This window comes from Durio zibethinus, chromosome 21, assembly GCF_047325235.1.
Source record: "Durio zibethinus cultivar Kanyao isolate XHJ-2024 chromosome 21, ASM4732523v1, whole genome shotgun sequence".
Classification (NCBI taxonomy): Eukaryota; Viridiplantae; Streptophyta; class Magnoliopsida; order Malvales; family Malvaceae; genus Durio; species Durio zibethinus.
In genome coordinates this window covers 1,619,088-1,633,333 of record NC_143182.1, presented here as the reverse complement: position 1 = coordinate 1,633,333, position 14,246 = coordinate 1,619,088, and the positions used below count along the sequence as shown (strand labels likewise).

General features: G+C 36.8%; 2 protein-coding genes and 1 pseudogene across 9 annotated transcripts; 2 read left to right on the top strand and 1 right to left on the bottom strand.

Moving 5' to 3' along the window:
- Positions 1-102: 102 nt before the first annotated feature.
- On the bottom strand, positions 103-2,219 carry LOC111306358 (uncharacterized). Its single transcript, XM_022904250.2, has 5 exons — positions 2,108-2,219; positions 1,238-1,491; positions 843-1,079; positions 531-748; positions 103-432 (listed from the first exon to the last, which is right to left on the bottom strand). Exons 1-5 carry the CDS (start codon positions 2,217-2,219, stop codon positions 255-257), a joined length of 999 nt encoding a protein of 332 aa, XP_022759985.2. The 3' UTR covers positions 103-254.
- Positions 2,220-2,325: 106 nt separating this feature from the next.
- On the top strand, positions 2,326-5,428 carry LOC111304638 (peptidyl-prolyl cis-trans isomerase CYP18-1-like; annotated as a pseudogene).
- Positions 5,429-5,527: 99 nt separating this feature from the next.
- LOC111304637 (SMAD/FHA domain-containing protein) lies at positions 5,528-11,296 on the top strand. Of its 8 annotated transcripts, none has more exons than XM_022901383.2 (13): positions 5,528-5,898; positions 6,447-6,631; positions 6,709-6,812; positions 6,950-7,030; positions 7,438-7,541; positions 7,631-7,717; positions 8,176-8,378; positions 8,473-8,674; positions 8,772-8,822; positions 8,915-9,004; positions 9,099-9,158; positions 9,531-9,652; positions 9,832-11,296. In XM_022901383.2, the coding sequence occupies exons 1-13, from the start codon at positions 5,638-5,640 to the stop codon at positions 10,997-10,999; spliced, it is 2,718 nt and encodes a 905-aa protein (XP_022757118.2). In that variant the 5' UTR covers positions 5,528-5,637; the 3' UTR covers positions 11,000-11,296. The 8 variants fall into 8 exon arrangements, with proteins under 8 accessions (XP_022757118.2, XP_022757116.2, XP_022757115.2 ...); XM_022901381.2 differs by having other exon boundaries at positions 9,528-9,652; XM_022901380.2 differs by having other exon boundaries at positions 8,915-9,013.
- Positions 11,297-14,246: the final 2,950 nt, after the last annotated feature.

The following is a 14,246-nucleotide window of genomic DNA, read 5'->3' as shown; positions in this document are numbered from 1 at the left end:
TAAATCCTTTTCTTCCTTCATTTACTTGCATAAGATCTCTGATCCGTATCAAACACTCCATTGCCGTTCATTACTATAGCTTCTCCGCAGGGCCTAAAACCAGTGAAATATGCCATCCTTGAGATGAATGAAGAGCCTTTGTAGAGGAATGTCCCTCAAGGAATGGAACTTGAATAAGATTTGAAGCTCTAACCTCCTGAATTTGGTTTCCTAATCATCAAGCTTCTTCAAGCTCCAACTTGCACAAAAAGAAACTACTCTGATATTAACTCTTCCTCATGTTGCGGATCAAGTCGCCTCTTGATGTGAATGCCAATGAAAATTGTAGCCGTCAAAGATGCACAAAACCCCACAACGTTGAATATCATCTGTCTCGTAGAAAGGGTTTTCTTATCTTGTGTTGCCTCTGCAAAGGATCGTATCAAAATCCCACTGCAAAACAGAACTAAATTCAAGTTACAGAGCTGTTTTACACCAAGTTCTAATTTATACTACTCGTTTTACAAACAAGAAACATAGGAGGATCGAACCTGTAGAGTGCAACAAAAACTTCAGGGACCATCCCCACCAATGTCCCCAACAAGTAAGGACAGTAATTGACATTGGTAGCCACAACAGCGTAGTTATATATAACATAGGGTAACGGTGTGATTCTAATCAAGGTAACAGCTTGGAATTGATGAAGCCAGTTTCCTTCTCCTGCTAGTCTCAATATAGAAGCATGCTTTGGATGTTTCTCTAACAGCCCCTATGTTAAATAAAGTAGAAACAACATATAAACAAACAATCTGCAGTAAATTGAATTAAGAAGTGGAAATCGAAACAAAAGTTAAAAAACTCACTTGGATTTTGGTGTGAAAGATAGAACCAATAAAATATGGTAATGATACACCGACAGCTACCCCAGCCATAACTAGTAGAAATCCATTTCCGTAGCCGAAAGCCATCCCTGCCACCCATATTGAAGGTGTGGATGGCAAACATACGACTGGGAATAGAGATAATGAAGCAAAGATTACAATTACGCGCTCGAAACTGTTAAATGCCTGTGCCTCCCATTTTATTAGGGGGACAACAACCTACGGCACAACAAAAGAAATCATTTAACCATGAAATCTGATGATCAAACAATACGTGGTTCTTGCCAACACAGACACATAATTGCAATGACGTATGCGTATGAACATGGAACATAGATTTGGATTAAGACAATGTTAATAAATGCAAGATCAGTTACCTTTCTCAATGCAAAGGGTCCAATCCATTTGATTGTAGGTATTGCCAGAATTGCCAAAGAGACGCAAATGGCGATCAGCTTCAGCAGCCTTTTCCATGATTCGCCATTGCTAGGGCTTTGAGGAACGGATTCTTCCTGTAACGGCAATTCAATTCCAGAATTGCATGAATTTTCTTCTTCTTCTTTTATTCTCGCATACGCTACGTTATTAACTTCCATTGAACGTCTAGCTTCATGACCAGCGTAGTTGATGTCTTAAATTCATAATAATAATAATAATAATAATATTGTAATCTTTATCACCTTTAAAAAAGATTAAATAATAATAATAACTTTGATCGTTTATATATATAGAATTATGAAGAAATTACGGTCGGGAGAGAGGGTTTATGTTCGGCACTTTTAGGGAACATAAAGCTAGAAACGGTTTTGTGCGAGATATTCGGCCATGAATTCTGTGAGTTTTTTGTGGTTAGTTGAAAGTTGAAACTGGCTGCCAAAATTAACGTTAGCCAAATCTTATTAGCTGTAAGTAAAAATTTCATCAAACAGAAAGTAAAACTTTTCTTCAATAAAAAACTTAATTGAACTATTTTTTTTTTTGAATAAAAGTAAATGAATCTGAGCCTAATAACGGATTCGAACTTTTACATATTGTACATTCATACAATTAAGAATTAAAATTTTCCTGTTGGGCTTATGAAAATGTATATACAAATTCAGAATTTGACCAAATATAGGAAGGAGAGCTAAATCTAATTTCATACTATTTGTAGGTACTTCAAAGGTTTGTTAGAACCGTAACATTTCCCGCCAGTAATAGTCGGTAGAATAAATGTAGTACTATAGCTTTTTTTTTTTTTTTTTTACAGAAAATAATAGTAGGCCGTGGCCCGTAGACTCGTAGCGGTTCTGAATCCAACATAGGGTCCAGCTGACCTGGCCACTGACCCAATATCTGCATTGAAGGTTGCACCAACATTGCATGTCCTTATATAAGGGCCAGCGCAGGTCTGAACGGCAGTCCAGAAAGATCTTCGAAACCATGGTGATGCTCAAGCCTCTAGGCCCACGAACCCTGAACCTCCATGAGGCCAGATCTGAAGTCTGAAGAAGAAAGTTCTTAATTCGTCGAAATTTAAGCTCCGAACTTGCGTGATTTTGGGATTTGTGTATTCACTATCGTTCACTCTGATCCTCTTAGTTTTATGATTTTATCTTACAAAAGGCGTTTCACAAGACGAAAATGGTGTGAACCTTTTTATATCCCAATAACCTTCCTATTATGTTCGATGTGGGATTTAGGACTCTTCCTTAGGTCCGTCACATTTTTTCGCACCCAACCTCGTGATGAGGCGTGACGCCCTCATCACGGAGACTAACCATCATGCCTACTTCTCTTGAAATGCTTGACGTGGATCAAACAGTTTAAGGCTGATTTTGATACCACTTGTCACTGAAACTGATCTGAAACATCATAAAAATGAATATTCGGATCTCGAAATCGCACGAATTCGAAGCTTAAATCACTCACCCCATCAATTACCAGAAACCAGACACTTGCTCAAGCCAAGAAACTCATCTACTTTGCGATTCTGACTTCTGAGCCTGTTCGTGCCAGAAAGATATGGTGATTTTTGTTTAGTAATTTTATGGAACATGAACAAAACGGTACTAATTAATCGCTGCTTCCCCGGGTATTGTAGTTGTTACTTTGCATACAAATCTTGGTGACATCAAGTGCGAGATCTTCTGTGACGGGGTTCCCAAAAACCAAAAATTCCCCCCCCCCCCCTCTTTTTTTTTTCTTTTCAGTTGTTTAATTTCATTTATCTGAAAGAAAAAAAAATTGCTCTGGCCGAAGCTTCTGCTGCTTAAGATGTTCAGAAAGAAAGTGAGGAGATGATAAAATCTAGATTATGACTAGAGTTTGGCTTAACGGAATAGTAACAAATGGTGCCCTAAAGCCAAGTTTGCAAATTAACTTCTTTAGCCCTAAAGCTGGGAAATTGAAGACAAATTCTATGCGGGTTGGAGATTATGATTGTGTTGTATTTTGCTGTTATTTCAGTGAAGAGACTTTTTTTCTTCCTTTTACTGCATTATTTTTATATAATTATGTTTTGGTTTAGTAGTGCTATACATAGACTTATGGTTTTCATAATTTATAAACTTCTCCTATGAAATTGTTTTAATGAACTGCTTTTGCTATGATTTTTAAATCACTTGTTGTTAATAATAGTAATCTTTGATTTGGATGCAGAACTTTTTGGCACCCGGTGCTAGTGGTTATTATGATGGGACTATATTTCGCAGGAATATTAAAGGTTTTAAGACCCAACAGGAACAGGCAAAGGGGGAACTAGCATATGGGCCAAGAAGTTCAATGATGAGATTCGAGAATCCCTTAAGGTCTGTTAAGCTAATGGCTAATGTAAATAAACTTTTAAATCATGAACTTTAGCTAATGCAATCTCTTAATGTGTTTTCAACAAATTTAGTCACCCAAATTTTACCCTTCAGGAGTTAGGGGCGTTGGGTGAGGGGAGGAGAAGAAAATTATTCTTTCATGTCAACTTGTCACCATGCATGTTGGCCTGCTGATTGAGAAGGTTGGTGGGTTTTCTTTCTTTCTTTTTTTCAAGTTGGCAAGCTTATACTCTTCCATAATTCTTGACGTCCATGTCTTAAGTCTTACTAAATGGAGCCTAACTGTTCTAGGTTGTGCTTTGTTTATAGGTCACATTATCCGAGTTTGAAATTTTGGTTTCTATTGCCCTTGCACCCTTCCTCTAGCTTTTCTTGAAACCAATGTAACAACATATCTTGGCCTAGCTGCCCCAAATGTTTTGGTATGATTATGCTTTTCAAACTCTTTAGATTTCTGTCATTTTCAAGCATCGACAAAGCTTACTCTCAATTTTCTGTTACAAGATAGTATCTTCTTTTCCCACGTTCCATTCATTGAGTAGCTCATTGGTTGTGAACCTCCTGTGTTATGATATAGTATACATGTGAACATACTAATTTTGACAAAAAGTTGTCGTCTTAACACTAATTTTACAAGGGGTATATTGTCAATGGCTAATAGTGGTCCTAACACTAATGGGAGCCAATTCTTCATAACTTATGCAAAGCAGCCCTATCTCAATGGATTATACACTGTGTTTGGCAACGTGATCCATGGTTTTGAAGTTCTGGATCTCATGGAAAAGTTATGTTGCGCGAGTATTACCTGCTTGATTCTCTTTGATTTAGAATGTCTTGTGGACAATTTTTGTAGCCTTCTGACCAATTACTCTTGTTAGGATTTAGTTTTTCACACAACTCTTTTTCTTTGTCCACTTGGCTTCCTGTGTTGATATTTCCAGGCTACTCAGTGTAATTAACCTCGGTCTTATGTTTGGCCTCTTATATCCATTGCTTCGCAATTGTATTTAGCTCATGCCGAATTACCTTATATTCACAAATAGGATTTTGAGACCTCAAAAGGTAGGGAAAATCTAGATTTTTTGAAAGTGCTGAAATACCACAAAGAAAGGCATTCAACATGACTCTTTTAAGTTAATAGTTTTTTAAGAAACCAATTCTTCTCTTTCACCATCATTCTCACAAAAAAAAGTTCAAATTACACAATATTTTAAATGTGTTTGCTGAAAATCTATTTCAGTTGCAATTGTTTATTTATTCAGTAGTTTTCTAGGTTTTAAGTGGCATTTTATTGATGCAGACTCAAACAGGAGCAGGTGATCGACACTCTTGCAGAGATAAGGCTCAATCGTGTGACAATACATGCTAATCCACTAGCTGTCTAGTCTGGCCTTCTCAATTGTGTTGAGCTGCAGTCTAGTGAAGTCCAATTTGTCAAGACAATGGATGATTGTAGGATTCAAGTAATTCGCAAGAATATTAAGGAAAATATTTGATATAGAGAAAAGGGTTTGTAATCGGTAACCTCGGCTGCATGATTATGTATAGTAGCAATTAGATTAATCAGAATTTGTAACAATCGAAGGTTACACTTTAAGCCATTTTAGGATGCGGTGGACCTTTAAACTTGTGACGGTCATGGATATTTCTTCTTCTCACTTCTTAATTTTTCTCAACGCTTTATTTTTTTCCGAAAATAACGAAGAGATAATGACACTGGTAATCTGATGATGGTGGAGATATTATTGGTGGGCCCGATTCGTTGATACGGCGAAGAGTCGCTTTCCGCTGATCTAATCAAACGGTCAGGAGAACTCGTAACAAAAACAAAAATCAGACTCTTCCAAGAAGCTTCTCTCCAACGCAACAAACTACTAGCCCGAGTTATCAAAAAAGGCTATTAGGGCTTCAAAATCCCCGCCATTTTTGGTTCTATTGACTTTGCTTACTCACGCACTCTACTCTCATCAATGGACCCCAGCGAAGAAGAAAAACCAGAGACTCCATTTTCTTCAAAGCCCAGTCCAAACCCCAAAGAGAATGTGTCCCAACCGGCGTCTTCGCAGCTCAAGCAAAACGATACCTCCCCGCCTTCAAATGTGCCGTTGAGTCCCAAACAGTTCATAGTCTCAGTCGCCGCCAACATCTCCTCTCAGCCTCTCCCAACCTACGATCCCAACGTTTGGGGCGTTCTCACCGCTATCTCTAACAATTCCCGCAGACGACATCAGGTTTCCCTCTTTTTAAACCCTAAACCCTTTCTCTCTTTTTTCTCTTCTATTTTTATTTTGGCAGTAAATATTCCTTTTTTTGTCAGTAAATTTCCAACCTTTTATTTGCATCATATGATAAGTCGTCGTTTGAAATTCTTTTTGGGCTTGAATTGTCTAACTGATTAAACCGAGATGAAGATTTGCTAAAATTGCTTAAGGAATTAGGAAAAGAAAAGAAAGAAAGAAAAGATTAGACTGAAAATTGTAATATACAACGTAAGTGAAAGGCTGATGAGAAGATCATTTTTCCAGGGTATGAATGTGCTTTTGACTGCAGATGAGCACTGCATTGGCCGATTAGTAGAGGATGCGAGTTTTCGAACTGAATCAAATTCAGTTAGCGCGAAACACTGCAAAAATATATAGGAAGAGAGTCACCAATGAAAGAAAAGATTTGCTAAAATTGCTTAAGGATTTAGGGAAAAAAAAGAAGGAAAGAAAAGATTAGACTGAAAATTGTAATAAACAATGTAAGTGAATGGCTGATGAGAAGATCATTTTTCCAGGGTATGAATATGCTTTTGACTGCAGTTGAGCACTGCATTGGCCGATTAGTAGAGGATACGAGTTTTCGAATTGAATCAAATTCAGTTAGCGCGAAACATTGCAAAATATATAGGAAGAGAGTCACCAATGAAGATAGGCAGCAGTCGTCTAACTGTTACGCATCTGTTTTCTTGAAAGATATGAGGTTAGTGTGCTGTTTGTGATTTCTTTTGTTGGGTTTTCAGTATTTCTAAATTCTGATTACGGTATGCGTCTTTGTAGCACAAATGGGACGTATCTTAATTGGGAGAGGTTGAGAAAGAATAGTCCTGAAATGAAAATCCAACATGGAGACATCATTTCATTTTCTGCTCCTCCACAACATGGTAATACTAATACCTATCATTCTTGACCTTTTTCTTTTAATTCAAATAACAGCATCCAATTATTCTTTGTTTCTTTCATTTCAAATGAGGTTTGAGGTTTTGAATGCCTTATAAAGTAACTACCATCTTGGTTACAGAACTTGCATTTGCATTTGTATATCGAGAAGTTCTTAGGTCTGCTCATGCTGCAGATGATGCATGTGCAAAAAGAAAAGCAGGTATATGTACTAAACTTTCATGCCATTTCTGTTCAGACTTTTCTTTTTTTTTTTATTTCCACCTTGCTTTCTGTTAAAATTTCCATTAAATTGATATATATTTCACCATGGAATAAATGCAGTGACTATCTTTAAATTTCCTAACAATAACAAAACAATCAGCAGGTTTCATTACCTGAACATTGGTGTTATTACACTTTTAAATCTGCTAAATACTAGATGTGTATGTTCAAATCTACAGAACTAATGATGTCCATAACAATATTAGTGGCTAGCTGTTAGACTCATTTTCTTCGTCTAGATTCTGGTCCTTTCTTATCAAGCAATGATTTACTTAGCCACTACTATGTGAAACAGTTGCCCCTTATAAACTTCAAATGTTTTACTGTTCATCCCATATTGTGCAGATGAGCTTGCTTCTGAAAACAAGAGACAAAAAGGTATTGGCATTGGTGCTCCTGAGGGTCCTATATCTCTTGATGATTTTCGGAGTCTTCAGCGGTCAAACAGGGTATCCTATTTCGGATTCATGAGTCTATTGATTGCCCCACCATTAAGTTCTGTCTCACAATAAATAATCCTGAGAACTGATGTATGCAGGAATTGAGGAAGCAATTAGAAGATCAAGTGCTTACAATAGATACATTACGATATGAGAACCGTGCAACCATTGAGCATCATGAAAATGTATGCTCTTATAATGGATTATGACCTATCTTTTCTCTTTGATTTATGTCTATGTTAGGGTTTCTTGAGTTGGTTCAGCTGAGTATCTATGTTACTGGATAATGTGGTTTCTGTTAATGGCATAAATTCAATTGATGCAGCATTTAACTTTGATTTCATGCAGTTATAACTAATTGTGGTTGTACCTACTTTCAACATGAAAATATATCGTATTTATATATAATCATTACTGGCAATCAATCTACTGTAACTAGTTCAGATGGCCATGACCTTTTGTAAAGATAGAAAATGAATGTGCAATGGCCAATGAGGTGTTAATGATATTTCTTGGACCTCTTTCTGATTTTATGCCATTGATTGAATTTGAATTGTAAGTCATTTTTGTGTGCTTTTGACGAATTACTTTTATTGCTTTGTGATCCTTGGTGATTTAGATATATTCTTATCTGTTTCTGCAGGCAATCAAAGAGGTAAAAGAATCAGTTGCAAATTCATACCTTGATCAACTCAAAGAATTGAAATTTTTGCTAGATGTTAAACATAAGGAGCTTGTAGAGGTCAATAGGATATCGGCTGAACAAAAGCATGCTATAGAAGACCTTAATGAAAGACTTGGTGCTTCCATGCAGTCGAGTACTGAAGCAAATGAAAGAATGAAGAGGTTAGAAATAAGTTCCTGTTGGCTTTATTACTTTTCGGCATTTCATGGCACCAAATAGAAGAGAAGATATAATGGTCCATTTTCATACTTTTAGTCAGAAGGCATCTATAGCTGAACTCAAGGCTCAGTTAGATGAAGAGCGAGATCAGAGACGAGAAGAACGAGAAAAGGCTGCTGTTGATTTAAAAGCAGCAGTGCAAAGAGCTCAGTCAGAGGCTCAAGAGGAACTGCAAAGACTATCGGATGTTGCTTTAAAACGAGAAAAAGAGCAACAAGAATTAATTAATAAGCTTGAGGTCAGAATGATTTCTTCTTGTGCTTGCTTGGATTTCCTTCATGTATAGTTATTTGAAAAGAACTGAGAAATTAAATGTTGTGCATCTCCATTCTTAGGAAGCACTGGGAAAGAGCTCCTCACAAGTGGAAGGTCTAGTGTCCAAGCTGGTATTGTCTGCATTGCCATCTGATTTTGAAGTTTAAACACATTATATTAGGACTTCATCTGAATTCTGAAAGGATTGCATCTTATACTGCAGGAAGACACTAGGCAGAAATTGGTCAACTCCGATAATAAAGTTCGCCAACTAGAAACTCAGGTTTCTGAAAAACAACGGGCCTCAGCAAATGCAAGAAGAGTAAACATGTTTTTTTGTGCCTGCTTTTATAGACAAGCATATGCGAACAGATTCAGAATCTGACATTTAATGTTTCTTTGAGCAGAAAGTGGAAGAACTTGAACATGAAATGAAACGATTGAGGAAAGAGCTTGAGACTGAAAAGGTATAAATTTATATTATTTTCTTTTTACTTAATTATGATGTTATATTGTTTGATATGAACTTTCTGCACATTCTCTGTGCTGTACAAGATTGAGATTATTTATTACTTTTGTTGATAACTTGCTATCACTTTCAGTCTGCATGTCAAGCTGGATTGTGCCTGCAGCATTTGAAGGCAGAAAGAGGAAAATGGATGTTGCATGTTATGAATATTATTTATCTGAACAAACTACATTTGATTTGTTTAAATTCATCTAGATACACCTTTATCAACTAAATAAATAAATCAATCTGGGTACACAGACCTTTCCGTTGTCATCTTTACAAAGTTACTCTATTGTTAAGCTGAGGTTTCCTTTGCTGTTGGTAGCAGGCAGCCCGAGAAGAAGCATGGGCTAAAGTTTCTGCTCTTGAGCTTGAAATAAATGCTGCAATGCGGGATCTTGATTATGAGAGAAGGAGGCTTAAAGGTGCTAGGGAAAGAATTATGCTTCGGTATGACTTGTGATAATAGCTATTGTTTAATCTTTAGTTGCACTACTCGTGTAAGCATTTTGCTGATCAAGGTTCTATCCTTTTGTATATTGTGGCCTCCGGTGTTAACATCAATGCTGTTTCATACATCTTTTGGGTTTCTGGATTGGCATGCTGATATTTATGTGGTTCCTCTGCAGAGAAACACAGCTACGGGCATTTTATTCCACAACTGAGGAAATCTCTGTACTGTTTGCAAAGCAACAGGAGCAACTGAAGGCAATGCAAAGAACTTTGGAAGATGAGGAAAATTATGAGAATACCTCTATTGATATTGACCTAAATGTACAAATGAGGAATGCAAATGGAACCATAGTTAGAGAAAAGGCTACTACTAGCTATCATGGGAACAGTACCACAAAAGGAGGATCCACTGCGTCAGCTCAGAGGGTTAATATTTCTAGTGATGAGGCCAGTGTTACTGAAAAGCATGACTGTGGCATGAGAAGTCAAGAAGTTGGTGAAAACACACAGGAGGCAGAATTTACCAGTGCTGATCGTTTTGTTAAAGGTGGCTTTGGCTCTGACATTGATGGTGTTGGTACAGCACCTTTTCTGGAAGGAGATACCATTGGAACAGAGCGTGTTCTTGAAACTGAAAGCTTAGGAAACGAGGTTGAACGGAATATTGATTTGAACAGGGGTGGAACTTTAGATGGAGATACAATGCAGTTTGATTATGAAACTAATGCACTTGAAAGCGATGAACGGATTCAAACAACTTACCCAGATACTGCTATGCAATCTCAATTAAATAAACCTCTTGAGACTCAAAAATCCATGGAAGACACAGAAGCTGGAGGCACAATAAGGACAGAAGACCTTTTAGCTTCCGAAGTTTTTGGGAGTTGGGCTTATAGTACTAATCCCTCTGTTCATGGAGAAAATGAATCACCTAAGAGCGGAGACAATAATGAGGATCGTGCCATGGCTCTGCATGATTCTAGTGGTCTGGTAGCTGAGAGTCAAAGTACACCATCTTCTGAGGCTGCTGTTTCCAGACGTAAGGATGAACGACAAGCATTGAGTGAAATGATTGCAATTGTGGCTCCTGATTTAAAGGAGCAATTTAGGGGAGCTACTGCTGATGCTTTTGATCAAGAGGGGAAAAACCAGAGTTTTACTTCTGACTCGGATACCGAGGATTGTGCTGACAGCGATGAAGATGATAATAACAAAATAGCTGCTAAGAGTGGATCAGTATCAGATGCAGAGACAGTGGGTAGCCTCCAGGCTGATGAGGATCAAAAGCATAATGATGTAATGGACGAGGATCATGAAACTACCGGTGAAGATTCCGTTGGGTAACAGGCATGCCTATATAGATGTAAATCTTGGTCATCTTAAAGGTTCATCTTTCATCATGTATTTGGTATGGAGGTAAGCTCTATATATGGTATATTAGATTTGATCCTTATCTCTTTCAATTTCTTCATTTTCATCTCCTTCGGTTTCCAGTTCGTTTTGATGTACATAGGGCCCTTCCTCACAGGACAACCTTGACATTATTTAACACATTGCAAGTAAAGATGTATATCGGGTGCGAATATGGCTCAACCCAATTCCTAACAAGTAAAGATCTAATAGTTATGCATGGTTCGAGTATTTTGTGTAGCATTACTCAGTGGAAGCAGCATTCAAATTCTTGATCTCATGCGGAATTTCTGCGAATACTGTTCACATTTTAGTTTTTTCTATGACTCCACACAGTCACATGGGATGATGGGAGAAAAGATGGGCAGAAATTATTACGTTTAAGAAGCCACTTAAACCATCCGATCTAATCCGGTTTCTAAAACAGTGATTGGTAGCTCAAGAATTGGCCGGCCTTTTTTTCCTAAGCCCTTTCATTTGTGGGAATAAGAGAACGAGGATAAGAGGGATGAGGGAATGCAAAAGTCAAAGTTGGCTGGATTCAAGCTGTTTCCATCTCTTCCGGTGATTTGGACCTCGAAAGTCAGAGACAACGATGAGTTTACCAACCTGTAGCCTAGGATCACTTTTTTAATCAAACAAAACATAACTTCCATAACAGTAGACGGAGTGATTTTCACGAGCCAGAGGCCCATGGCCTGGTTGTTGGGTTTACTGCAAGGCTTTAGCGTCAGACTCTGATCCTGTTCAAAAAAGATCTTGGGCCAGTTCTAATTGCGTAAAGAGAGAGTTCGTGGAAAAAAAATGAAAAAAGAAAAAATTTTGAATTAGTTGACATAAAATTAAGTTCAAATCACTCTCTTTTTTTAACTCAACCACCATCATAAATCCCTTGTAAAGCTTACTTACTATAAATTGATTCAACAATGTGCATATTTATTCGTGCAATATTTTTAGGTGTCATGATGATAAAAAAAATGCATTTAATAATGAAGAGTCAAGATGTTCATGGATTTGTAATTTGAAATTTAGATAGTATGGACATGGTGATTTGGACCACATGGTAAGAGCTGCTCCACCGCTCATCAATTGTCATTATCTATGGTGTATGTGAACCCATCATCCAAAACGTTGCTCTCGTATAGAACGCAACTTCTATGTACATTCACTCATATTCTCAATTCAAAAGATACCAACAAAAAAAATCCAAAAAATATGATAATTAGATCGTTTTGAAATGAAAAAGGGGAGGTTCATTTCGTTGTTGACTACTTCATACCATTCCATATAGTAGTGTTTGAGTACTTTGTTGTAGTAATACAAGAAATGAGTGAAAGGCTAGGCTAAGTGTAGTGTAGTGGTCTTAGTCCCCATCAATTTCCTAAAACATCTATATTCAAAACAACATGATGAGGGTTTTCTATTTCTATTTGCCAATACCCATTTCATTTGGATGTGTATTGAGTCTATTGACAAAACCAGCAACTTTTTTTCCTTTTTATTTGTTACACTTCTTGACATATCACGAAAGTTATTGACAGTACCCACCAAATTTATGCCTTGATCCTTGCTTCATGAAACGCAAATTTGTTGTTCTTTTAAGTTAAAATATCTAAAGACTTGTGATGGATGGAGCTTGATTTAAGTCCCCACTCAATTGTGGGCTGACGAAGCCCAAAGTGCCCAATTCACCATTTGAAGGAGACGCACACCATGGGAGTGAAGAAGTGGGTGAGGTGCAATTGGACCAAACGAAGCGCCACCCCATTTATCTCACCATGATGCCAATGCTTGATGATGATGAAGAAGAAGAAGAAATAGGGAGATGAGTCCAAATGGGAGAGTGGGGGTGGGGGGTTCATTTTCCAAATAAATGAGCATGGTTTTGGTACTCAATTACATGAAAGAAAAAAGGGACAAAAAGAAGAACCTAACCACATTGACTACTCTCCCTCTTCTCCTCTCAATTCTCACCCATTACCCATCCCCTCTGGCTTCTGCCCTTTCTCTCTTCCTTTCAATTATCCCCACTCATTCTCTTTTGGATTCTTCTTCTAATGGACCCAACTTTTTGTATGTCCCCACGTGATTTTCACGTGAATTTCCATGTGCCTTCCCTTTCCTTCCGATTCTCCACCTTACTTCTTACTATAATAATAAAATTAATTTTAATTTTAATTAATTAAATGACATGCAGAAACGCGTAGACAAAAGCATGGCTAATCAATTCATCAGCACATTAATAAAACATTTGTGTTGTTGACAAATGTTTTCACATTAATACAAAAAATTAAATGATTAAGCATAATAAGGGTAAAGCAAGTGGATTTACATTTGTTTTGAACTTTGGCGAGTCCAAGACGTAAAGGATTTCTTAAAGGCTAACCAAACCAATTAAAAAGTAAAGGAAAGAAAGATTGTGGCAGGGTTGTCTGCTTTTCACCAAAGTCCAAAGTCCAAAACTTTAATTTCTTTTTTTTTTTTTTTTGACCATAAGAATTTTAATTCTCCAGTGAAGTTATGCCCACGTTTAGTGTTTTATTTTGTGATTATCCAACAGTTTGGCCTTTAGCTGCTCGCCCGTCAAAAGGCATTCCTAACAAACTTAGTAATTAAAAATGTAAAATTTTAGTTATTAATTATCCAGCTTGTACTTAAGGGATCCATTACGATTTGTTGGCCCCCTTAGTTATTATGATTGGAAGACCCCTAGGCCCTAGCCCTTCTATTTTGACTCCTTGGTGGTGATACTACTGGTCAAATAATCCACCATTCATATGAAAGAGAGTTAAATCAAATCTATCCCAAAGACTACATTTTTTCAAGCTTTTCTTCTGTTTCTTTTTTTTTTTTTTGCTTTAATTTTTTTTTATATATATTTGAGATTATCATGATCTAAATTTTGATCATTAAAATTAAAATTTTAATATTTTATTAATAAATTATATGATATTTGACTATAAAAAAAAAGTAATTGCTTTAGTTTAGTTCTTAATTATTAATTTTGTAGTTTCAATCTTTAAACTTGTAATTTTTCTTCTCTTGTAATTATCAGAGGTGAGAAGCTTTAGACCGTTTGATTAAGATCAGATTGCTAAACTTGTGTCCATAACTTGTGTCAACAATCTAGGATTAAAAGTTTGACAATTAGATAGAACTAATTAATTAGCTATAGTATTGG